This window comes from Thamnophis elegans, chromosome 7 (assembly GCF_009769535.1).
Source record: "Thamnophis elegans isolate rThaEle1 chromosome 7, rThaEle1.pri, whole genome shotgun sequence".
Classification (NCBI taxonomy): domain Eukaryota; kingdom Metazoa; phylum Chordata; class Lepidosauria; order Squamata; family Colubridae; genus Thamnophis; species Thamnophis elegans.
In genome coordinates, this window is record NC_045547.1 from 71,203,278 (window position 1) to 71,230,952 (window position 27,675).

A 27,675-nucleotide genomic window follows, 5' to 3' on the forward strand; every position below is an offset into this window, starting at 1 on the left:
TGAAGCTGGTAAAGGGAAGTGATGCATTGCAAAGCAAACAGAAGCTGACCTTTGCATGTTTTCCCATCGGGCTGCAAGGTAAATCCAACTGGGCAACTGCAGCGGACTCCTGTGGCTGTATCCTTGCAAGTCCGGTCACAGCCTCCATTATTAACCGCACATGTTTCTGAGAAATAAAGAGACAGGAAAAAAAGAGAAGAGGGAGGGAGAGAAAAAAAATACATTGTAGTCTCCTATGTGAGCTGCATACCATAACATATACAAATCTATTCTTAAGATACGCCATTATATTTCTGCCTAAGACCAGCCAAGTTACAGAGAACACTCTAGGACAGTGATGTCTAACCTTTTACGTCACCGCATGCTGACCTGCGTACCATCCCGCCTGCACCGTGCGACCTCACTGGCATTCACACATGCAATAGCAATAGCATTTAGACTTATATACCGCTTCATAGGGCTTTCAGCCCTCTCTAAGGGGTTTACAGAGTCAGCATATCGCCCCCAACAACAATCCGGGTCCTCATTTTACCCACCTCGGAAGGATGGAAGGCTGAGTCAACCCTGAGCCGGTGAGATTTGAACAGCCGAACTGCAGAACTGCAGTCAGCTGAAGTAGCCTGCAGTGCTGCATTTAACCACTGCGCCACCTTGGCACAATGCAGGTATGCAGAAATCCAGAAGAGCAGCACACATGTGCGCTCCAGCATCAGGACGTGCCCGACAAACAGCTGACCATCGTGCACGTACACGATGAAAACCTGGAAGTTTGGGTGCCGGCGTGCACATGCGTGCTGGAACGTTACTCTTCCAGGTTTTGGCATTCCTGCGCATGTGAAGGCCGGATGACTGGTGCGCGTGTGAGCACAGGAACAGGGATGAGGATGCGTGCCATAGGTTCTAGGAAAAGCCTTATAAAATCAGTTTTTGTTCCGAGAGACTTCTACATAGATTGGAAGGTACCTCTTAACCAAAGGCACCTCATATATTTATTACAGAGGTTTTAAGCTTTCTTCAGCTTTTGGCCCAAAACGTATTAAATCCAAAACTGAACTGATTTCTAATCTGAGTTGGAAATTAAAATTGCACAAAATTCAGTGCGGCTCATTCTCCAAGGATTTTGCCAAAGTTGCAGCTTACTAGGGAACCTCAGATTAATTAATTTGATTTTTTTTTCAAGTGAACCCGTTTAGGATTAATGGAAGACAATTTATTATCAACTGTTTTTATATGAAACGCCTTTCATGAATATAATGGTTTTAAAGATATATTTTGGAAGGATATCATTTCAAAAAACAAATGCCTGCTATGTTGTTAAGTCCCTGAGATTTCAGCAGCACTTCCTTTCAAGTAACGTCTTTGATACCCTGCACTTACGAACTACTCACTAGTGGTAACTTTTTAATACTCGTTTTGGAGGAAAAGCTGCTCTTGATGAACTGCTGAATTTGCAAAATAAAGGAGCTCGGAAAACAAACCCAGGCAGCAGCGCTGGGCTCCCAACTGACATTTTAAATCTTTTCCCTCGTGGAAAGAGTTAATAGAAGATGAACTACATACATCACTTTGAAAGGAATCTACAAGTCCAATCCGTCCCTACTGAAGTACAAGAAAAAAAGGCATCTGGGTTTTGTCCACTTAAAGCTTTTTGCAAATTGAAAGGAGTTCTGGAGTGGGTGGGTGGGGGCATGATTGAGGTCACTGAACCCATTCCAAGCTGTGTCATTGAAATTTCCCAGGGCTTGTAGAATGTCAAATGGTAGATAGGCAAACACTGGGAAGAGGAGGCTGGAGCACTTTTTTGTAACTTTTACAATAATGGGAAATGGTTATTAGGTACCACTTCAGCAGGAGGAGAGTGGAAGAGGAGGAGCAGGCAACTTTATTACAAACAAACCCTAAGGATGGAATCCAGTTTTTGTGAGCTAAATCATAAAAAAAAAAGCCAGGAAATCACTTTACTTTTATCTTTGTAGACCAGAGAAGTAGCTATATTCATTTGACCACGGTTTTGTGCAATGCTTATTTCATGGCCTGGAGTTCTACAGGATGGCCCTAGTATAGGATGTCTTCTCTATCTGAATTCACATTTCTGCCACACTGCTATACATTGTGTATTGTTGTCGGAGTGGAGAAAGCTGCAGCTTTACACACAGATGGTGTCAACAAACTCTCAAGCTGCAATTTATCACCTCCTTCCTATTGAATTATATTAACTACTTGCTTAAAAGGTAAAGGTTCCCCTCGCACATATGTGCTAGTGGTTTCTGACTCTAGGGGGCAGTGCTCATCTCTGTTTCAAAGCCGAAGAGCCAATGCTGTCCCAAGACCTCTCCGTGGTCATGTGGCCAACATGACTGAACACCGAAGGCGCACGGAACACTGTTAACTTCCCACCAAAGGTGGTTCCTGTTTTTTTTACTTGCATTTCTACATGCTAGGTTGGCAGAAGCTGGGACAAGTAACAGGAGCTCACTCCGTTACGCGGTGCTAGGGATTCGAACCACTGAACTGCCAACCTTTCTAATTGACAAGCCCAGCGTCTTAGCCACTGAGCCACTGCATCCTACAAACTACTTGCTTACGTTTAGGCAATCTCATTGGAGAATTTGCCTTAGTTCCAGTGACAGAGTTAGGACTAAATTGTACATTAAACTGAATGTCATCAAAGTCAATAAGTAATTTATTTTTTAAGGAAAGGCAGCTTCAGAATAGTGGATTTAGAAGAGAAAATGGAGATTATGGGATGAAATATTTCATACATACCCTGCTTTCTTTTTTCTTTTGTTAAAGACCCTGCCCCTTGAAATTTCAGATCAGTATTTATCCTTGTTCATTATATATTTTTTAATGTCCTGGAATATTATTTCATGAAGATCTCCCTTCATTTTATTGCTACAGCAACTGCCACATCTGTTACATCAGGCTGAAGAAGGACTAGTCTAAAGTTATCCAATGAGTGTGATGGCTGAAGATGAACTTGAATGCAGACCATCAACTTAAATCATATGGTGTATTGACCTTTAATTATGCCATGCAAAAAAATACATTTTGATATCTATTGAGGGACACCTGAACCAACCCAAGGATCAATACAGGGAAGATTGTTATATGGTGATGATGGAAGTGACTTAATGCTTACTAATGGAGAGGAAATGATAGAAGGGGTTGAAGTTGCAGGAACTTTTGGGGAACAGTATCATATTGGAATTCATCATAATGCAGACACAAACAATAGAACCAAGTCAAACTAGTGTCTTAAAATTTAAAGAGCTGATTTCAAAAAACCCAGAGCGTGCTTGTGAAGGATTCCATGGGTAAAAATCTGAAAGGGAAAAACAACTCAAGAAGCTTGGGAAACTCTGAAAAATGAAATTATAAAAGCCAAGTCTAGCACAATACCATTAAGAAAGAGAAACAAGACGACCCAGACAAAACCAGGGACCTCCCTGATAAACTAAAAGACAAAAATGACAAGTATAAAAATGGGAAGGGGGACAGAAGAACACTAGCAAATTGCTGAAATCTGCAAAGCTGAAGTCAGGAAAGCTAGGGCTCAGAATGAATTAAGACTTACAAAAAATGTCAAAAATAATAATAAAAAAAATTCTTTTAATATGTAGTGGGGAGAAAAAAGTCAAGGAAACAATTGGTCTAATAATGGGAGAAGATGGTAAGAAGGAATGGGCAGCAAGGAAAAAGTGGAACTGCTTAATTCATTCTTTGTATCTGTCTTTACACAAAAGGAAAAAAAAATCCAATATAACAAAAATAGTACTGTAAAAGATAGATTAGGAATAGAAGTCAAAATAGGGAACAAAATGGTGAAACAACACCTATCCATGACTGGAAAAGAATACAGAATATGGAATAACAGAGTTGGAAGGGATCTTGGAGGTTTTCTAGTTCAATCCCCTGTTCAATCAGAACCTTTTGGCAAAATAGGATGAAGTCTGTTTAAGCTTAGCTCAGCTCCTGGGGATTTACATAGACACATGGAAGTGGTTTATAATTTCTTTCTTTTGGTTGGGTTCCCCCCCTCTCCCTCCCTCCCTCCCTCTCTGATTTCCCAATCTAACAGTGTTAGAATTTTCTGGAGGTATTGTCTAGCTTTTATTTGGCCATCCAAGGCAAGAGTGGTTGGATTTTTTAATTTCAATTGTGAAACTTATTTTCATTACTGTCTGGTTAATAACAGCAGAGCAGAAAATATCCTATCATCAAAATCTGAGAATTTGAGAATTAATTTTAATGGCAGTCATGGATGCAATACTATAAATCTCCCAGTTCTAGTACTTTGCTGGATTCTACAAAACATAGAACATCAAGCATCTTCAAGTATAATAAGTGGTTACTATCATATGTATTGATATTTGTATTTATATTTCAATAATACATTACATTCAAATATAAATACCTATGATATCAGCCATGTATCCTTATGTGTTTATTTATTAATTAAATTTAGGTTCTACACATCTCACTCTTTATTCTGATATAGAATTATTTTAACGGGATCCCCATAGAACAATTTCCTTTGAAATTGGGTTAATACCCAGTTGCAAAGAGATATACCAAAATAAAGTGTATTTTGAAAACTGTGAAGTAACTTTACAGTATCATAGGACTGGTTAAGGTATGGTCCTGCTACAGGAATAGCCATAGGATTCAGTGACGTGCGGTGAGGTTTATGGCTGGTGAGGCAAAAAGAAAGAAAGCGGCTTTTGGCCGCCCTGCTGCTATGTCCGATATAGAGGCGTCCCGCGTGGCTCACTTTTTACGGGCTGCCAACGCTTCCTGCTTGGTCACCTTCCGATCCCTGACCTGGTTTTCCCCCCAAGTCCCACAGGGCGAGAAGGTTACACAGTATACATCTAGGACAGGAGAAGGAGGTGGTCTGGGTTCGGGGCTGCAAATTGAGGTCCGGCTCCTCTCGCATCCTGTCCCCATTGAACGTGGTACCTTCCAGTCATCCCCGGGGCTGCCATTGCAGGTGGCACAGTTGGCCGGCAGACCGAAGCCCGGGTGCTGCCCGTTGTGGACGTCCCGTGGAGTCAGGGTCCGGCTGCCGTTCTCTACCGCCTGAGCTTGGTAGTCCTTCTTGCCTCATGGAAAGAGCCCACAGCGGTGCTGGAACCAAGCCACGAGTTGAGAGCCCAAGAGGCTGCCTATCAGGCTGGCCATCCTCCCTCCGGGTGGGAAGCAAAAACCAGGCACAGCGGGATGCTCCACCGGCAGAGCCGCCAACCGGCCACCGCTCTGCAGAGGAGCCGGAGAGAAGGGCTGGGCTTGGACAGGTGCAGCTGCGTCCCACCTCTATGTTGAACATAGCACCGGGGCAGCCAAAAGCCACTTTCTAGAAAGAAAGAAAGTGCCAGCCCGCCAGCAGAGGCGGATAAAAGACCTGCCTCTGCTGGCGGGCTTCCCTGACACAGAGAAAGAAAGCTGGTGGGCTGCCCTCCCTGCCTCTCCTACCCCTTCCTTCTTAGTGGAGAAAAGCACACACACAAACAAATTACTTACAATTACTTAAAATTGCATTAATTTTGAATTCCTCCCCCTCCCTCCGACCCTCATACCTTTTCCAGCCTTTTCACAATCACAGAGGATTTCAACTCTGCTCTTGTCTGCCATGATGAAAATGTAGAAATGTAAAAGGAAAAAGGCAAGATCTACTGAGGTCAGCTGGGCTAGCTGCTGCCAGAGTCCCCAATGGATGACTCTGCTTAACTGTTTAAAAAAGCCTCTTAAAAAAACGCCCTCTACAGGAGGAGGCGAGAGAACCAAGTGCCTCATCTACATAAGGAATTTTTCGGCTTTTAACCCTTGCTTAACTCTGCTCGAGTGATCATAAAGATAGACTAAATGAGGCACGTGGTTCCCCTGCCTCCTCCTGTAGAGAGCACTTTTTAAGAGGCTTTTTTAAACAGTTAAGCACTAAGCAGAGTCATCCACTGTGACTCTGGCAGCAACTACCTCAGCCTTTTTCCTTTTATTTTTTTTCTTTTCATGATGACAGTGGTGAGGCCCTGCCTCCCCTGCCTCCCCTGACTGCACATCACTGATAGGATTTCATCTGGCCACAACAGCCTCATTTTAAATCTAGTCCATCAATTCAGTTATTAATAAAATAAACGATAAGCAATAATGAATAGAAGAACGTGTCCCATATGAATGCTTCATGTTTTTACACATGCTTGATGGGTAAAATATAATCCCAAATTGGATGTCATTGCCAACTGTCATTAGTCAATTTTTATATTATTCTCATTTTTAAACAAAACAATGGAATTATGTTCCACAGCAAAGTATGCTTTCATGGCAGGTGAATGAATACTTTACTGCAGGTGTGTCCAACTCACAGACAGCTAGTAATGTAGACCCATAAATTAATGAAAATATTTTAAAAATAAAATACATTTGTTATTTATATACATTAACTACATTATAGATTTTATAAGTAGTCCAACAAAATACAATACAATACAATAGCCGAGTTGGAAGGGACCTTGGAGGTCTTATAGCAATAGCAGTTAGACTTATATACCGCTTCATAGGGCTTTCAGCCCTCTCTAAGCGGTTTACAGAGTCAGCATATTGCCCCCACCAACAATCCGGGTCCTCATTTTACCCACCTCGGAAGGATGGAAGGCTGAGTCAACCCTGAGCCGGTGAGATTTGAACAGCCGAACTGCAGAACTGCAGTCAACTGAAGTAGCCTGCAGTGCTGCATTTAACCACTGCGCTACCTCGGTCTTCTAGTCCAACCCACTGCCTAGGCAGGAAACCTTATACCGATTCAGACAAATGGCTATCCAACATCTTCTTAAAGACTTCCAGTATTGGGGCATTCACAACTTCTGGAAGCAACTTCTGTTCCACTGATTAATTGTTCTAACTGTCAGGAAATTTCTCCTTAGTTCTAAGTTGCTTCTCTCCTTGATTAGTTTCCACCCATTGCTTCTTGTTCTATCCTCGGGTGCCTTGGAGAATAGCTTGACCCCCTCTTCTTTGTGGCAACTCCTGAGATATTGGAAGACTGCTATCATGTCTCCCCTAGTCCTTCTTCTCATTAAACTAGACATACCCAGTTCCTGGCAACAGTTCCTCATATGTTTTAGCCTCCAGTCCCCTAATCATCTTTTTTGCTCTTCTCTGAGCTCTTTCTAGAGTCTCCGCATCTTTTCTACATCGTGGCGACCAAAACTGAATGCAGTATTCCAAGTGTGGCCTTACCAAGGCCTTATAAAGTGGTATTAAAAACTTAAAACACAATTTCTCTTCACTCAATGTGGCCAAGGCAACAGGTTAGACAACCATGCTTTATGTTTACTCCAGAACACAAAGCTGATAATTTTTTAACATATGCCATATTTTGTAACTGTTGCGGATATTCCTTTTGCAGAAAACTACACTTTTTCCCAGAGATTGATCAAGTGAAGGTAACAACCTACTCATTTCTATTTTATCCTCTACTGAAAATTTAGCAGCAGGAATGGGTTTCAACCGGTTTGGAACGGTTTGGGTGAACCGGTAGTTCCGGTGGGCAGTTGCCCCACCCCCACCCACCCACCCATGCTCTTTCCTGTCCTATATTTCCCTGGTATTTTAGCACAGTTGATTCATGCGGCACAGCAAATTGCTGCGCTTCAGATGTTTTACTCAACAGTGCTGACATACAAAGTAAGTTTTAAAGCTTAAAATAAGTGGCTTTTGAACACTGCGTGCGCAAAGCACACATTAGGTGTGCGTGTGTGCGTGCAAAGTGTGCATGCGCGCCCTCACCGAACCAGTGTTAAACCGGTTGCATCCCACCACTGCTTAGCAATTAAACTCCAGTTGGAAGATGTCCCTCTGAACGTTTCAACTGATTATGTAATGAAAACCCATAGAATCCATGTACTTTTTACCTAACTTGTAAAGGAATTTCAAAAATCATTATGAAATTTTACATTATTCCTCCACCCCCTTTCGGTTGTGTTGTTTATATGGTAAAACCAATAGACCAATAGACCAATAAGATCGCACAGGATGGGCCTTCTCCGGGTGCCTTCAGCGGGACAATGCCGGCTGGCGGCGCCTAGGAGTAGGGCCTTCTCTGTTGCTGCTCCGGCCATATGGAATGATCTGCCCCCAGAGATCCGGGCCATCCCCACTCTCATGGCCTTTCGCAAAGCCATTAAAACCTGGCTTTTCCAGCAGGCTTTCTGATTGGGTGTTTGTTGCGTCCCTTTTTTAACTTTGTGTGTCCTATTGTTTTTTAAGTTCTTTTAATTTCTTTTTTATTTCTGTAAGCCGCCCGGAGTCCTTAGGGATTGGGCGGCATAGAAATTTAATAAATTCAATTCAATTCAACTCAAAACTTAAAGGTAAGGAATGTTATGCCTTTAGTTAGCTTATGGGTTTAGTTAGGGCTTTCAAAATTATAACTCCCCATGATATATTCCAATTCTTTTTATGACATTTCTAAGGCACCAGGATCATAAACAGAGGGGGAAATAGCTGGTGAAGGAAACGCAAAGCAGAACTACAGCGTGGGGGTAAATAAGCTTCAGCCACGGTGGCGCAGTGGTTAGAGTGCAGTACTGCAGGCTACTTCTGCTGACTGCCAGCTGCCTACAATTTGGCAGTTCAAATCTCACCAGGCTGAACGTTGACTCAGACTTCTATCCTTCCGAGGTGGGTATAATGAAGACCCAAATTGTTGGGGGCAATAAGCTGACTCTGTAAACTGCTTAGAGAGGGCTATAGCCTGGAGTGAAAATAAATCTCCTTGGAGGAAAGCTACAGAAAAGAAGATGGCCAGAGTGAGGCCAGCTTCAGGGTTGATAAAAGCACTGTTAAGCGGTATATAAGTCTAAGTGCTATTGCTATTAGGGCCTACCACTTGTAGAAATTTTCGTCCTATTCTAGTTTTCTATTGTTAGAGGACCAGGAAAGATGATGGCTGGATAATAAGATATTGTTGGAAACAAAACCAGAAACCCACTACACCAGATTTTATTCCATTTCTAATGAATATTTATTCTTATTACACCTTTGCTAAAGAGTGTAACTAATTTATCAGCAGCTAAATTTAAAATAAGACTTTAATTATGCCATTTTAATTACACTGTAGTAGCATACCTTTAAGCCCATCATCTCCAGCCAACACAGACTATTTGTTCATGGGTGGCCTTTACTGAGACAGACAAAAAGACACTCAGTGCCACTTAAGAGTTTATTAGAATCTGGGCAGGCAGGTAATGGCAACTACAAACCAATCTTTTGAGAATGAGAACGTATTTGTTGCCAAAATCTTTTTGGTTCTACCGAAAAGTACAATTAACACTTTTCAAGAGAAACAGTATTATGATTGCAAATGGTTTAGTAGTTCTTTGTTGTAAAATTGTAATTTACAGAAAGCATTCTGTGGGTCATACAGATTTCTTGACAAGGTCAGAGGCAGGTGTTTTCACATTTTCAGCTTAGTTTGTACAATAGTCCTGAACTTTTTAAAATAATTTTTCAGTTGAGTCTTGATTTGATGGCATAAAAAGAATACCTAGATCTAAATTAGGGGTATCAAACTCAAAGCCTGTGGGCCAGATCCAGTCTTAGATCTGGGCTGCGGGATCGCCCTGAAAACCATGAAATACTGGCCTGCAGGGCCTCTGACAGTGAAAATGGAGACTGGGAGGGCCGTGCGCAGCCGAAATTGAGCTCATGAGGGAGGCAGGCGGCTCTCCTGAGTTCCATTTTTGCTGGCGGAGGGTTGCAGGAGGCCATCACAGTCGAAAATGGAGGTTGGGGCCTCGTTTTCACTGGCAGAGCGCTCTGGCCACCACAGGTGCTGGCACAAATGACATCAAGCTGGACATGTCCACCCTGGCCACGCCCACTCCACCCTCCCGCCACCCCGAGGTCAAACACAACCCTGATGCGGACCTCAATGAAATTGAGTTTGACATTCCTGATGTAAATGAACTCACTTTACTAAATGGAGACAGTGTTGGTCATGCTTGTCAATGACCTTTGGTGGACTCCGGAAGGACATGTTGTATCCACCCTAATACTCCTTGATTCCTCAGTAGCTTTTGGCACCATCAACCATGGTATCCTTCTGGATTGGCTGTGGGAGTAAGGCCTAAGAGCTGTGGTGGCGCAATGGTTAGAATGCAGTACTGCAGGCTACTTCTGCTGCCTGTCGGCTGCCTGCAGTTCAGCAGTTCAATTACCACTGGCTCAAGGTTGACTCAGCCTTCCAGTCTTCAGAAGTGGGAAAAATGAGGACCCAGATTGTTGGGGCCAATAGGCTGATTCTGTAAACAGCTTAGAGAGGGCTATAAAGCAATGTGAAGCGACATATAAGTCTAAGTCTGGAATGGGATTCAGCCAGTTTGGGCGAACCGGTAGCTCCAGCAATCAGTTGGCCCTGCCCACCCACCCCTGCGCTAGTCTGTCCTATATTTCCTTTGTTTGAAGCCTAGCTGATAGGTGTGGCAAAGCAGATTGCCACACCTCAACTGTTTTACTCACAGTAGCAGTGTTTTACTTCTATAGTAGAAGGTAAGCTTTAGAGCTGTTTTCAAATGCACTGCACGCTTGCACAAAGTGTGCCCTCAGCAAACCAGTTGTTACACCCATTGAATCCCACCACTGGTCTAAGTGCTATTGCTCCTGTGTTGCAGGGGTTTGTCGCCTTCCTTAGTGGTGTTAGATGATGCTCTCAGAAGAGTAGACATTGCACCCATGATCCCTCATTAGCAGGGCTTGAACTTCTACACGAAAGTATTGGGTTAGATTATCCATCAGTTTAGAGTTTGGTATCAATTTTGGTATCAACTGTCCATGTGAAGCTGTCAATGTACTGACTCAATATCTTGAGGCTGTTTGGCTCTGGATGGGGAGAAATAGACTTCATTTTCATAAGACAGACTGGCTGTAGCTCTTTCAGACTCCTTGGCTGAGGATGTTGTCACTGTTGGACTTGGTTACCCTCCTTTGGGATTGGTATACAATTTCTGGCTATCCCGTCAGGCCTGGGGATAAAAATCTTAGTTCGTCCCCTCCCGAATGATGAATGAATGTTGTGCTCTATTTTTTAATATTATGTACTGTCTTATGCTTTTTGTCTTTGTACCCCCTTTCCCGTGTTTTTGTAAGCCGCCCTGAGTCCCCTCAGGGAAAAGGGCGGCCTATAAATTATAATAAATCTACAAATCTACAAATCTTGGGCCTTCCTGGATTCACAGTCACTGCTTAATAAGCAGGTGGCAGCTCTGGCCAGAAGGCCCATCACCTTTTGCACTACCTGTGAATTTTCCTCAACCAGAAGGCCCTTCAGGCAGTTACCGTATTTTTTGGAGTATAAGAAGCTTATTTACCCCCTCCCTGTAGTTCTGCTTTGAGTTTCCTTCACCTACTATTTCCCCCTCTGTTTATGATCCTGGTGCCTTAGAAATGTCATAAAAAGAACTGGAATATATCATGGGGAGTTATAATTTTTGAAAGTCCTAACTAAGCCCATAAGCTAAGTAAAGTACTGCACCCTAACCACTGCGCCACCTCGGCTCTTATTATTTATAGCACTTCTCACTATAAATGTTATGACTGCTACACACGCTGCATTGGTTGCCAATCACTTTCTAGGTGCAATTCAAGGTGCTGTGCACACCTTTAGAGCCCTTCATGGTATAGGGACCTGGTGACTGGAGGGACTGTTTTCAGTTATGTTGTGGCCCGCCAGCGGCCAGCGGAGCTGGTAGCAGAGTTGGACAGTGAGGAAGTTGGGGAGGAGTATGGACCAGTCCTGGAGGTTGGTGAAGGCTCGGACGAGGGCTCTGCGTCAGAGGCAGAGAGGGAGCCAAGGCCATCTGGCAGTGATCAGGTGCCTACAGAGCTAGACAGCAGTGAGGCAGAGGAACAGCTGGAGCCTGTTCCCAGTGTGTGCATATGCAAAGCTGCCAGAAGAAAAGAACAACTCAGAAATCAGGGTCGACTTGGGAATAAAGTCACAGGTGGAAGGTGATTGGCCCCTCCCATAGGAAATAAAAGAGGAGCGAAAGGGGAGTGGCCTTTTGCAGGAAACAATTCGTTTGTTCGTTTGTTAGATTTGTTTCAGGAGTGTGAAGATCTGTCCGTGAATCTCAGCGACTCTGTGCCCAGCCTTTCCTTGCACAGCACCACATTTGGAAAATATTTACATAGCAGCTTTCCAAGATAGATAAGGTCTGTAGTCATAATTACTCCTTTGAAAGACTGTTTGCCAGGCCTTGCTGAATGTGAATGAGAGGAGCTCACATTTGTTTAATAAAAGGGATTTTGTCACGACCAGGACTCTGCTTCATGCTTTTTGGGGAAGCCTAGGTCAGAACAAGCTACTTCTGCCTTCCCAGTATATTTGGGGCAGAATGATTATGCGCCATGTCCCCTGAATTAAATGTTATCTTCTGTGTCTTAGTCACAGCTCTTGTCTTCTGGAAAAGCATATTTGGTACACAAGGCTCCTACTGTCCCAAGGTTCGAGAAGAAATTAATACATGGCCAGTGATGTGCGGTGAGGTTTATGGCTGGTGAGGCACTGACACAATTTTTTTTAGACTTGTGGACTTCAACTCCCAGAATTCAACAGCCAGGCATACTCAGTTCCGATTTAAAGTGACAGCATTTGTTTTTCTCCTTTGCGAAATAAGTTTCCTTCTTTCTTTTTCTTTTTCTTCTCCCTTCCCCCCCTTCCTCCCTCTCTTCCTCCCTCCCCCCTCTCTATGGTGACTCTGGCAGCAACTAGCTCAGCCTGACCTCAGCTCTTGCCTTTTTCCTTTTACATTTTTTTTCTTTTCATGATGACAGTGGTGAGGCTCTGCCTCCCCTGCCTCCCCTGACTGCACGTCACTGTACATGGCTCTGTTCCCAAACTTGATTTGGATGTTTGTGGATCCTCTGTTTGTTCTTTTGACTGTTATGACTGCTTTCCTGTCCAGTTTTTATGTTTTTAAAAACATTTTAACTGCTTTAATTGTACAATTTTTATATTGTAAGCTGTCCAGAGTCTTTGGGAGTGGGCTGCTATGCTAAATCTAATAAAAAGTGTTTATAATTATAATTATTATCTTAATCTATTGCTGCTACTTGAATGAGTAAATTGCTGGGACATCACTATTTAAACAGAATTTCTGTATTCATGCATACATTTTCTTCAAATAAGTCCAAATGGGTATGAATAATATACAAATCATTTAAGCCCTAAATACTTTAAAGTTTCATTTATTTACGGTTATAATTGCTGTTTAGAAAGTAATGCTTACATTGGATTCAATTTAAATTTAAATACACAGTAAAAAATATGGGCACTTACTGCATCTATCATAGATTCTGAAGTGAGTATCAATTAACCATAATAAATTGAAAAATTGAGAGGAATGTTTTCCTAGTTAGAAAATCTAATGTATAACTTTAATCAAGATCCTGTATATATGTTCTTAGATATTAATCTTCCTGAGCTGAGTTTCTTCCAGGTAAATAAAAAGAGATGCAGCTAAATTTAACCCAAACAATGATATGTTAGTTTCCAAGAATTCTCATCTGTTTTAGATGAATAAACAAGTAGAAATGAAGGAGAAAATTTTAGAAAAGCATATGGAATTTGATCTGTCCATCTGTCCATCTGTCCATCTGTCCATCTATCCATCTATCCATCTATCCATCTATCCATCTATCCATCTATCCATCTATCCATCTATCCATCTATCCATCTATCCATCTATCCATCTATCCATCTATCCATCTATCCATCTATCCATCTATCCATCTATCCATCTATCTATCTATCTATCTATCTATCTATCTATCTATCTATCTATCTATCTATCTATCATATATCTATCTGTCTGTCTGCCTGTCTGTCTGTCTGTACACACACACATACACACAGATACACAGACACACAAGGTTTAGCAGTTCAAGATTATTTCAGGTAGTCCTCGACTTACAACAATTCTTTAAGACTGTTCAAAATTATAATGGCACTGAAAAAAGTGGCATGACCATTTTTCCTGGAGTCATGTGATCCCCCATTTGCAACCTTCTGACAAGCAAAGTCAGTGGGGAAACCAGATTCATTTCACAACTGTGTTATTAATTTAAGAACATTGATTCACTTAACAAATGTGGTGAGAAAAGTCGTAAAATGGGGCAAAACTCACTTTAAAAATTTCTCTCTTAGCAACATAAATTTAGATAGATAGACAGACCGACAGACCGACAGATCGACCGACCGACAGACAGACAGACAGACAGACTGACAGATATTTTCATATAACCCCTGGAAGCAAGATTTGGAGGAAGAAAGGGGAAAAATATCACCAACTCAGAGAAGTCTGCCTGCCTGCCTGCCTGCCTGCCTGTCTGTCTCCCTCTCTCTCCCTCCCTCTCTGTGTGTGTGTGTGTGTGTGTAAAAAAGTCAAAAAAGTTGCTGGATATAATGGGGGAAGCTTTGATCATGATACTAGTTTCTATATTGACTTTCAACTATCAGATCATACATAATGAAGGCAATGTGTCAGTTGAGCTATCTCAACTATATTATTTTTGAACGATGGACCAGGTTTATACAACTATCTACAATCTGTTTTTTCCACTTGCCCTGGGACTCTCAATATTCCCACCCTGTATGTTTAGATAGAAGGTTGGTATTCTAAATCAGTGTTTTTCAACCACTGTGCCGCGGCACACTAGTGTGCCGTGACATAGTGTAAGGTGTGCCGTGGGAAAAACACCCGTTATATAGTCAATATAGGCACAGAGTTAAATTTTTTTAACATTTTCTAATGGTGGTGTGCCTCGTTATTTTTTTCATGAAAAAAGTGTGCCTTTGCACAAAAAAGGTTGAAAAACACTGTTCTAAATGAATTGTAACTCTCTGTACAATAGAGATGCACAGGTTAAGGCAACAAGCTCATGGGAAATTTTAACTCCATGTGAATACATTCTTTTTACTTTGGATAATTGTTCATAGGCAAAATGACTAAATATGTCTACAATTCTAATTAAATGCTATGTAAAAGGAAGGAATAATCCCACAAGAACAATAAGTAATTACAATTTCTGCATTTACCAGCTTTAAATACTTAAAAATAAAATAGAAAAGACAGCAGCTATTGTATTTTGCTATATTTGTATAGTGTCTTGATTAGAAAAAAAAAAGCACATGACAGCTTATTGACTACTGTAGCCAAGGGGTTTTTTTCCCAATAATTTCAAAATTACTTCAAGGAAACATATATTATTCTATGACCAAAGTATAATGAAAACCATTGTTTTAAAGACTCATGTAAAAGAGATCAATTATTTACATCACTGCTTTAACCTAAAGCTCAAGACTTGTGTCAATATGTATGTTATGTGTACCGTAATGCATCATCATCAGTAATGGGATTCAGCCAGTTCGCACCTATTCAGGAGAGCCAGTTGTTAACTTTCTAAGCAATTTGGAGAACTGGCTGTTTGAAAAAATCTCATTTTTGTTTCCCCCCCCCCCCCACTTTAAAGGGCTAATCCTGCAAGGAAGGCAGGAAGGAAACATTCTGGTGTTGTTTCTAGTCTAATCTTTATTGCCCTGCTTACAGAAACTGCCTCTCTGGTTAACCCTTATTACATTGTAATAGCTAAGGCAAAGCTTTTTGTAAGCTGCCTGGAGTCCTTCGGGATTGGGCGGCATATAAATTTTAATAATAAATAAATAAATAAATAAATAAATAAATAAATAAATAAATAAATAAATAAATAAATAAAGCGCCCATCGACGTGAGTGACATTGAGTTGGCCATGCCCACCCAGTCACGTGACCACTGAGCCACCCCCTACTCAGCTGGTCATTAGGGCCGAGAATCAGTTGTAAAATTATTTGAATCCCACCACTGATCATTATGTATCAAATATGTATTTGATAGGTTTGAAGTCATACGTGATACAAGTCATATGTGAAAAGTGAGTATGCGCCAGGAAAGTAAATTATTAGCCAAGGTTTTCTTCTCTGCAGCAAATACATTCAACATTTAACATTACAAGGTCATAAATCGATTGTGTGTACAGAGAAAGCAGATGTAAAATGTAAAAAAAAAAAGATTTCCACCCCAATGGAAACTCAAGATTCTTAACCAATTAGGAACCTCAGCACAGAGATGAACAAATTAAGTACAAATATCACCGAAGGCCCCTCATCCCCACAGAGATAGACAAAGTTGGGAGCACATCAAAGGAAGTGGAAGAAAAGTGTTACCCATAAGTAGCCGCCGTTTCACCCGCTTGTCCACATCAGCTACTGACGTGGCATTGAACTCAGAGCTCTCAATTGCAGCCTCATCCTTCTCTAAAACAAAGGAAGGGACAAACATGGAGCACTTGGTTAATGAGAAGCCCAGTTTTCCACTGTGGAAGACAGTCTCTTGGCTTTGGGCAACTAAAGCATGAACACATGAAAACCCCATTGAGAATTGTGATTCAAATCCCAGACACAAACCAAGGTGTGTTGGAGGAAGGGAGGGAGGAAGGTACTAGAGGTGGTAGAAGGGGATTGAAATGAAGACATTCACCAGCCATTACTTAAGGAGCTGATCTCCCACTAATAAAAACACACACCCTGTTTTCCCCAAAATAAGACATCCCCGGATAATAAGCCCAACCGGGCTTTTGCGCGCATGCGCTTAAATAAGCCCTCCCCGAAAATATTGCAATGCAGCAGCCGCCAGGAGGTGACCATGCTCACCGCCTCCTGCACCTCAAAAATAATAAGACCTCCCTGAAAATAAGGCCAAGCACTTATTTCAGGGGTCAAAAGAAAATAAGACCCTGACTTATTTTGGGGGGAAACACGGCACACAAGAAAGGATGCCCCAGACGGGTGTTAATTTAGAAATGTAATTTACAACACTTAAAGTAAACATATTGTTAAAAAAGGAGGGGAACAGGTGAGTATGACATGTTGACAAGTGCAAGTTTTTGAATATAGAACAGAGCGAAAAGAATCCGGTGATGGGTGGGCATGGAAATGTGCTCATGTTGATTTTTTTAAAAATAAATAAATTAATTAAAAAAAACACAAGAAATAAAAAAATGCATGCCTTAAAACAATAAAATGTAAAAGAAACACAAACTTAAAAATGAAACAAATTGGGCAGTGCTGGTTGCCTGCTTGTCTAATGGAACACAACTAGCTAAACATTCAGGGCTACAAAAAAAGATGTCATAGGAAGAGACTAATAATTTTTTCAAGCATGCGGAACAGCGGAGGGCGGTGTTAGTGGATATGGCATCTTGCAGGGTAAATTTCTGATGTTTGGTATATGAAAAGCTCCAATTCAGCATTACAGCAAATTAATGTAGCATTTCAAAATACACCCCAAATGATCCATTTGCAGGGATGAAAAGAGATGATATGAGTAAAGCGGGTTAAATCATACGGAAAGCAGCGGTGGCGGGATTAAAATTGTATCAAATGGAGGACTGCATTTCAAAGAAAAAAACAAAACAAAACACAAGGGGGGAATGTGTACATGCAGCAGACATAAAATAAGAGAATAAGCCAAAGAAACAAAAACAAAATGGATTAGACCAGGGGTGTCAAACTCAAGGCCTGCGGGCCAGATCCGGCCCACAAGGTGCTTAGATCTGGCCTGCAGGACCACCCTGGAAACAGCGAAGGAGCAGCTCGCGGTGCCTCTGCCAGCACGCCACCCCCGAGCTCCATTTCCGCTGGCAGAGGGCTGCAGGAGGCCGTTATGGCCAAAAATGGAGGTCATGAGGCTACATGCAGCCCTCCCAAGCTCCGTTTTTACTGGCAGAGGGCTGCAGGAGGCTGTTGCAGCTGAAAACGGAGCTTGAGAATCTGTTTTTGCTGGCAAAGCACTCGGGCCACCATGGGCGTCCCCGACAAGAGTGACCTCAAGCTGGCCACACAAACCCTGCCACCCCCCCGGAGGTCAAACAAAACTCTGATGCGGCCCTCAATGAAATCGAGTTTGACACCCCTGGATTAGACAAACAGATAACTTCGGCGCCTTTGCAAATATTTGCATCTGTGCAGTGATGCCAGAATTGGAGACATCACTGAAGAGAGGAAGGAGGAAGGAGAAACAAGGAGCAAAAGAAATCACAGGAAGGGGAAAAAGCTGGCAGGGTTTATCTGTGGAAATGGTAAATGGTTCTGTTGTTCTAGGAAGAAATCAGGTTCTAGATGGGATCAGGCTGCAATAGAGGCTTTGGTTTGACATTTTCTTTTCCCTTTTTTGTTTGTTTGAGTTTTTGTTTTTTTCCAGAAATAATTTATTAACTTCAGATATCATACAAGACAGGCAATCAGGAACCATCACCAGAAAGCAGGAATAAAATGAAAACGAAACAAAAAAAAAAAATTGAAAAAAAAAATCTAAGAGAAAACACTACTCAGAAAGTGGAGAAGGAGGTGTGTAAAAAAATAAATAAATGCACACACGAGCAGCAATATGCGACTTACATCAGAACAAATAGTGTAAACATGACGTCATATTATTTAAAGCAACATTGCGAAAATGGAAAGTATAATGATTCAACAGTATGCCAAACCGAACAAAAACATAAAAAGATACAAGATAGAAATTTAAGCATGGTTTGTTTGTTCTCAGAACTCTCAATCACACCAGATTCCCAAGCCATCCACAACCTAAGATTATTCTCTGCAGTTATGTGAATAGTCCTAATCAGATGATTCTTAATTATTCAAAAGTAGAACTATGGAGAATCCCCAAATATCCTGAATCTAGCGTAGCAGCTACATTTTACTTAGAATTTTAATCTGTCCACTTTTAAAAATGAAATCTATTCATTTCACCCAAGCCAATACAGTGGGACCTCAGGTGCTGACCATAATCTATTCCAGGACTTCGGTGGGCACCCGATTTGGTCGTGACCAGAAGCAAAGCTGACTGCGCATGCGCGCACACACAAAAAATGGTGCGGAAGGGGAAATCACTGCAGCAGGGAAAATCGCCGCGGCTGTGTTTGATTGGCACCCGAGGATGTGTTCCTGACCTGAGTGAAACATTTAGCGGATTTTTTGGTCGGCACCCGATTTGATCGTGGTCTGAGCCGTTCGTTACCGGAGGTCCCATTGTAGTTGTGAACTAACCCCAGGCTGAGGTATTTCCATATTGGGACCAAAACCTCTGCTTTACATAATCATAGTTCATTTTTCTATAGATGTAGGCTAACTTTGGTTAATGCATCCATATTTAAAGAAGAGAGAATTCTGTAGAAATGGTATAGTTTGCACTATCGGCTCTGGTTCATGAAAACTGAGCTATTTTATTCAATGTTTCACGGTAAAATTTAATTAGAAATTATTATTGGACTTCCAGATCCCATTTAAAAATTAAGTAAAAATGCCATCCTCTGTTACCTATCAGAATTATTTAAAGCTTACATCACTACTAAATTGGAGAAAAATCTAGGTGTGGATTTCTGTCAGAAATACGTAACTCTCTCCTTAAAATCAGCTGGGATTTAGCTGAGACACTTATTTTTGTTTAAAGTCACAAATCCTTAACCAGCTAATGCATCATAATACTCTTATTTACTGGCTTACATGACATTCACAATCCAATCTTATCAAATAACATTAAGATGCCTTAACATATCCTTTTCTACAATGGAGAACACAATTATAGAAAGGTACTTACCAATGCATGTTCGGCCATCTGAATGCAATGCATATTTCTGATGACAACCGCACACAGGACCACTATCGGTGTCATCACACGTGTGTTGGCAGCCTCCATTTCCATAGTTACAGGTTACTAGTTATTTCCCCAAAAATATGTATATACATATATATGAATAAAGCAACAATAAAGCCAATTAGTTATTTCTGTGCTCCAGACACAAAAAATGATTTACAACTTAGAAAAGCAATGAACATGACATTGATTGATAACTGTCTCCCCAAACTTCCTTGCTAAAGAGCAGCAGTTTAAGAGGTTATTAGTCCCAATGAAATGCCACTAAAATAAAGGCATTAAGGAATATACTTCAGTCCTTTTTTATGAGGGCCCTTTTTCCCTTCCCATCACTACCTTATTTGATTGGTTGTCTTGTAGTTTATGCTTGGGACGAGATCCTAAAGACCCTAAAGATTGGTGCCTTTCCCCCCTCAGTTTTAATTTAAAACTATTTGGATAATCTGGGCCAATCATTTTTCAAATACATTCTTCTCGGTTCTTGTGAGGTGCAGTCCATGCCTTGCCAGAAGCCCTTCTTGTAGATAAAGCAGACTGTGATCTTGGAATCCGAAGTTCTTTTGGTGGTACCAATCTTTGAGCTAGTAGCTCATTTCTAAAATCCTTTGTTCCCTCATTGGATGCTGACCTTTTGTTGGAAGTACAGATGAAAATACTACTTGTGCTCCTAACTCCTTAACTTTCTTGCTGACCTGCTCTTAGTCTCTTGATATTGTTTTAGATTCATTGTTTGTCAGGGTAATTATGATTTTAATAGCTGACCAGCTGCTGTAATGCTCTAATACTGTAATGATGATGCAATGGTAGTAATGAGTCAGCACGGGTTTTTTGATTGTTATCACTTTAAGAGATTGTATTATAAGAGAGGCCCTGTTGGGAGAGTCTCTCTCTCTCTCTCTCTCTCTCTCTCTCTCTCTCTCTCTCTCTCTCTCTTTCTCTCTCTCTGCTTTCATGCTGTAAATGCTGTTTGCTTGTTTGTTCAAGGACAGTCTCTTTATACTGTTCCACTATATGGAAATACAAACTGTATTTGCTCCTGGGTTGTTTCACCTAGTCGCACTGTGCGCACTCTGACATTATTGTGTCATTTGTACCCACATGAAGAAGAAAGATAATAATTTGTGGACTTGATTATTTTAGTGAGGTTCTCAGCCACATCTTTGATTTTTTTTCTCCAGGGAGAAAACATACCTCCCTAGATTGATTGTCCAGAATCATAGCCAATTCTGTTCTCCTGAGAATTGAATCTCCTATCACCAACATTTGCCTTTTTTCCCCCTTTGGAAGCCTGAGCTACTTTTCTTCCTATTATAGGAGCACTTGATGATGTCCCTTCTCCAGGTGTCTGCATGCTTTTTTCCAGCGGAGGCTATGAAATCAGTTCCTCACCTCCATTGGGGCTGGACTAGGCTGAACTGGACAGCAAGGGTATTGCTCTTGGCTGTTTTTTAAATTCTATGATTGACATGTTTCCATCAGTCTATCTTTATAGATTCATGTACAGGTTCACCCAAAAATGTCCAGTTTTCTACACTAGTAGTTTATAATATGTTCTAGAGTTATCCAACTGTTATTCCATCAAAGTAAAATCAATTTGATGAAACTATGAAGTTGCTATGAACAAGGAAACAATCAATATGTATCAAGCTACCCTGTCTCTGCAATATTCTGTTCCTGGCATTTCTATTTTCAACTGTGTTACAGCTAACAAACTCCTGTTTTTCCCAACTCCAAAATGTCTGTTCGTTTTCTTTCTTTCTTTCTTTCTTTCTTTCTTTCTTTCTTTCTTTCTTTCTTTCTTTCTTTCTTTCAAAAAAGAATATGATGTACAATTTTTGATAGATTGGGCAATTTAAAAGCAAAAGCATTTAAATGCCTGCTTGATTTACTGCCATTTTCTGAGTCCACTTGTGATTCTTCACACACTTGTTCACATCATCAATAAAGCAAGCAAGCAGATTCGGATTCAGATTCAGATTTAGTTTATTTGTATGCAAGCAAGCAAGCAAGCAAGCAAGCAAGCAAGCAAGCAAGCAAGCAAGCAAGCAAGCAAGCATAGATAGATAGATAGATAGATAGATAGATAGATAGATAGATAGATAGATAGATGATAGAGGTGTGTGTGTGAGTGTGTGTATTGCTGCCAGTCACATCAAGGACTCTGTGTGTGTATGTGTGTGTGTGTGTGTGTGTGTGTGTGTGAGGGGTGGGTTGGGGAACCAGTTCGGGGGCATGGTCAGCTTGCTGTCCCTACTGGTTTGGTGATCAGTTCAAACTGGTGTGAACTGGTAGCAACCCACCTCTGGTACGTGTGTGTGTGTGTCTGTGAATGCTGGGATTCAAAAAAAATTACTACTGGTTCTGTGGGCATGGTTTGGTGGGCGTAGCATGTCTTGGTGGGTGTGACACAGGAAGGATACTGCAAAATCCCCATTCCCTCCCAATCAGCTGAGACTCGGGAGGCAGAGAATAGATGGGGGTGGGGCCAGTCAGACGTGGCATTTACTGGTTCTCTGAACTACTCAAAATTTCTGTTACCGGTTCTCCAGAACTGGTCAGTACCTGCTGAATACCACCTCTGGTGTGTGTGTGTGTGTGTGTGTGCGCGCGCGCGCACGTGTGTGTGTGTGTATGTGCTTTTAAATCAGTTTTTGTCTCTCAAAAACTGCCTAGACTAGTCCAGTGGTGGGATTCAGCCAGCGCGCACCTATTCGGGAGAACCGGTTGTTAACTTTCTAAGCAGTTCAGAGACCCGGTTGTTGGAAGAAATCTCCTTTTGGTTTTTTCCCCACTTTGCAGGGCTAATCCTGTAAGGAAGGAAACATTCTGGTGTTGTTTCTACCTTATTTTTTATTGCCCTGCTTACAGAAACTGCCTCTCCTGTTAACCCTTATTACATTGCAGCAGCTAAGGTGAAGCGCCCATCGATGTGAGTGACATTGAGTTGGCCACGCCCACCCAGTCACATGACCACCGAGCCACACCTATCCAGCTGGTCATTAGGTCAGAGAACCGGTTTTTAAATTATTTGAATCCCACCACTGGACTAGTCCCTCAAACTTTCTTGGCAAGGTGTTTGGGAAGTAGGTTATCATTGCCTCCTTCCTAAGGCTATGAAAAAGTGATAGGACCAAGGTCATCCAGTTGGCTTTATGTCTAAAGCAGGACTAGAACTTGCAGACACCAGGTTTCTACCCTGATGCCTTGACCTCTGCACTACACTGGCTCTCACTATGGACTGTTGTACTCAAAAATTATTTCTTCTGCTTTAAATGTCAGTCAAAATTCAATTTAAAATCTGAGAGTCAATAAAACAACAGAATCACGTTCACTCATTGGGGGGCCACATGGTGTTTTGAAACGGTTCCACCACAAATCCGCGGTAGACTAAAGCGCGTTGAACGAAAGCGCGTACGTGACGTCATCACAGTGTGACGAAAACGGCACGCTGTGAGCGGTAAATTTAAAATTAACGCGAAAACCTTACCCTAACCCCCCCAAACCTAACCCTAAACCTAACCCTAAGCCTAACCCTAACCCTAACCCTAAACCTAACCCTAAACCTAACCCTTAACCTAACGCTAAACCTAACGCTAACCCTTAACCTAACCCTAAACCTAACCCTAATGCTTAACGTAACCCTAAACCTAACCCTAACCCTTAACCTAACCCTAACCCTAACCCTAAACCTAACCCTTACCTTTATGTGAATCGGCTTGCTTTAATTTTATTTTAATTTAATTTATTTTTAATTTTATTTGTCGCGCTGCTGCTGATGTCACGTACGCGCTTTGATCGGGCACGCTTTAGTGGACCGCGGTTTTGACGGGTCACGTTTTGAAACAACTCAAGGTCTTTGAAAAGTGGAAGAAACATACTATGGAGTAAGGAATTAATTTTGTAAACTGTCCAGAGTCCCTTAGGTTAGATAAGCTGCGTATAAATTTTTAGAAATAAGTATTATTGAATAATTATTCAAAGATAAAGTTTCTACTAGTCTTAGACTAGGCATCTAACTGCAGATTACCCACACATAATAATAACACAACAGATATAACTGTGGTTGAAAAGAAGAAAATACAGATAATTGATATAACAGGGAATAGTAGAATAGAACACAATATATTGGAAAAGACTACAAAATATCAAGATCTGAAAATCAAAATTGAAAGATTATGGCATAAACCAGCTTTGTTGGCCAAAATCCTGGTCAGCACTTAGAAAATCTGGGTATTGACAAAATTTCCATCTATACATTGCAAAGGGCCACACTGCTTGGATCTGAACCTATACTAATTATGCCAATACATCATGACACCGTAGGTTTTTTGGGAAGAACTTAATGCATGCGAAGGCCCACACCAGCTAAAGAATTGGCAGCTCTAACTTCTCATTGTTGGGAACAGCCAACAATTATTAAACTGGCTCAGGAGGCAGCAAATGCAGCAGAGAAGTTTAACTAGGGTTGGATATTCTAATTTTCAACTCTCATTTTAGCTTCACAGAAACGGTTGGAAAATTAATCTGTTCAACCTTCTAGATCAGGGGTGTCAAACTCGCAGCCCGCGATCCAGATGCGTCACGCACTGGCCACACCCGTGTCTGGTCTAGTGAAGGCAGTAGCGAGTTTCAAATTTTTTTAGAACCTCTTCTGTAGGTGTGGCCTTTGTGGGAGTGGCTTGCCAGCCATGTGACTGGGTAGGTATGGCCAACTTGTAAAATGTGGTGAAACTCACTTAACAATGCTCTTGCTTAGCAACCAAAATGTTGACTCAGGAACTCTGGCATTGAAGTGTGCAAGTCTTAAAGCTGTCAAGTTACAAGACCCTTGAACCGCTAACCTTTTAGAGAAAAAAAACCCCAGGGGTGTTCAAATTTGACATCTTTAAGACTTGTGGACTTCAACTCCCAGAATTCCTCCTCTCGCTCTTCATCTTGATGATGTGCAGATGGGCGGGGGGAGGGAGCTGGAACCGGTTCTAAACGGAACTGTAGATTTGTGGAACCACTTCTATAAAAGAGGCTAGAACTGGCAGGAACCCACCCCTGAGCGAAGGGGGAAAAGTCGTGATACGTCATGTGACGACGCCGTGACAACGCAAGTTTGACACCCCTGTTCTAAATGATTCAATTTCTGTTGCTTCTTACAGAAGAAAAAACCCTTCAGCAAAAAGCTCTAGTCATTGAAATTAAACTATTTTCCCGATTTTAGATAATAACAGCACTGTGGAAAATAAAGCACATTGGACATTTGAGATTTTGCATACATCTACCTACATTTGCAATCCTTCTGGTTTTTGGCAAGTTCAAAGCCAGGCCTACATTCACAGGCTACCCCACCTTTGGGTGTCTCCCGGCAGATATGTTCACACCCGTGGTCTTTGTTCATGCAGTTCATACCCTCTGGGGAAAAAGAGAGAGAGAGAAAAATGAAGATGTTATAAGAACAATCTGAACAATAATAAATCCCCAGCAGTCATAAGGATTTTCTGTCTGCTTTCATGTAATATAGAAAACAGTACTCAGAATCTTTCTTTCCCCGCCCCTAAGGACATCACTAAATATTTATATTCATTGAATAAATATTCACTGATTATTATTTTAATACACCCTTCCCTTACCAAGATTAGGTTGTACTGCATTTTAATACTTCAGCATTTAAATGATGTTATAAAATGTTTTTTAAAAAAATCATATTTTAAAAGAGGGCTGTGAAAATATCTACAGACCCCTCACATCCTGGACATAAATTAGTTCAACTTCTACCATCAAAATGACGCACTGGACACCAGAACAAGTCACAAGGACACATTTTCCTCTAAATGCCATCATTCTGCTAAACAAATAATTCCCACAACACTGTAAAATTATTTACTAAGAGTATTTTACTATCATCCTTCCTAGTACCTATCTCTTCCCACTTATGACTATAACCATGTTACTTGTAATTTTACAATTTATATTATTTTATTTGTTTCCTAGTATGATTTGATTGCTTATTAGTAACCTATGACTATTACTAAGTGTTGTATCTTATGATTCTTGATGACTGTATTTTATTTTTCTTTATGTACACCGAGAGCATCTGCACCAAAGACAAATTCCTTGTGTGTCCCATCACACTTGGCCAATAACTATTCTATTCTATTCTATCCTATTCTATTTTATTCTATTCTATATGAAGTTTAATATGCCCGAAAGAACATTCCTGAGAACCAGTTTGGTGTGTGATTAAGTGCTGACCTTGAAACCAGAAGATTTGAATCCTTACCTTCCTTAAGCATGAAATCGAGGTGGGAGTTATTTGTCTAATAATTCCTTGCAGGATTTTTATTGTGGGAAAAACAGGAACTGGAGCATTAGGTATGTTTGCTACCTTCAGTTTTATATAAAATATTTTATATAATAAGGCAAAATATAATAATAATAATATCTTGACCCCCAGTGAGTCACTAGATAACAGTCTAAGCAGCAGGAGAGCAAAAGACCAATTCCTAATTGACAAGACAATTCTGGAAAATTGCAAGAGAAGGAAGACCAATTTGAATGCAGCACGGATTGATTCCAGGAAGGCATTCTCTGCTACATGATTGGATAATCAATGCCTAGAAATAACAGGAGTCAGTAGAAACATCAGAAGCCTTGTGCAAAGAGCCGAGGTGGCGCAGTGGTTAAATGCAGCACTGCAGGCTACTGCTAGATCAGCAGTTCAGCGGTTCAAATCTCACCGGCTCAGGGTTGACTCAGCCTTCCATCCTTCCGAGGTGGGTAAAATGAGGACCCAGATTGTTGGGGGCAATATGCTGACTCTCTGTAAACCGCTTAGAGAGGGCTGAAAGCCCTATGAAGCGGTATATAAGTCTACTGCTATTGCTGCTATTGCAAAGATTGATGGCAGAATGGAAGATACAGTTCCAGGTCAATGGTAAGATTAATATCAAGAGAAGAATCTTCCAAGGAGATTCATTATTGCCACTCTGTTTGTCATTGCACTGATTCCTCTGTCAACAATACTGAGTAACTCAGGCCATGGCTATGAAACATCAAAAACATCTGCCAGGTTAACCCACCTCCTTTACATGGACGATCTACAGCTGTATGGAAAAACGCCATCTGAAATGGAATCTGTTAGAATATTCATGACTGGCAGAGACATGGTAACAAGGTCAGCCAATGGGAGCTTACACAAATCTGAGTCTGTGCTGAGAATCGAAACTGAAACTATTCTGTCTGCTCTGAACTCTGAACTGAAAACTCCTCTCTGCTGTACTGCTGCTTGTGCTCTGCTTGTAACTTCTACCACGTTGAAAGAATCTACTATTGGTATTGTACATTTATTCATCTGTTTTATGTATATAACGAAGTTAATGAATCCAACTGAATCGATTATCTGTCTGTGCTTTCTGGATTTGCTTTTTCTGCCACAAACTCTGACAGAATCAACACTCAACATTGTGCTTACAGCCAAGATATTGCAATGGAGTTTGGACTGGGCAAATGTTTGATGCTTACCATCAAATGGGGGAAAACAGTGAAAACTAGCAGAATCAAGATGCCCTACAAAAATAACATCAAGAATCTGGATGAAGATGATCACCATAAACACCTGAGCATCCCACAGGAGGAGGGCTCTCTATGGTGTTGCTCCTGCCCTCTGGAACATTTCCCCGCCACCCAATGTGAGGTTGAGGTTGGCCCCAACCCTATCTTTTCATAAGTGCCTAACAATGTGGCTTTGGTAGTCAGCTTGGGGCCCTGGTGGGGGAACAGTGCAATGGGGTGGTACATTCAGTAATTGTTGTGGGCTGCCAGTGGGGCTGGCAGCAGATTGGGACAGTGAGAGGGTTGGGGAGGAACATGGGCCAGTCTTGGAGTCTGGGGAAGGCTCTGATGAGGGTTCTGTGTTGGAGGCAGAGAGGGGGCCAGG

The 27,675-nt window shown here is 41.4% G+C and overlaps 1 protein-coding gene across 1 annotated transcript in view; it reads right to left on the reverse strand.

Annotated features, from left to right (window-relative positions):
- The window catches only part of SCUBE1 (signal peptide, CUB domain and EGF like domain containing 1), a 210,808-nt gene that overhangs the window by 57,171 nt on the left and 125,962 nt on the right, over positions 1-27,675 (reverse strand). Inside the window, exons 6-9 of the mRNA XM_032221864.1 lie at positions 25,026-25,151; positions 19,692-19,808; positions 16,259-16,348; positions 50-166 (exon numbers count right to left, since the gene is read on the reverse strand). Coding sequence (XP_032077755.1) covers positions 50-166; positions 16,259-16,348; positions 19,692-19,808; positions 25,026-25,151 — 450 coding nt within the window. The remainder of the gene's footprint in view (positions 1-49; positions 167-16,258; positions 16,349-19,691; positions 19,809-25,025; positions 25,152-27,675) is intronic.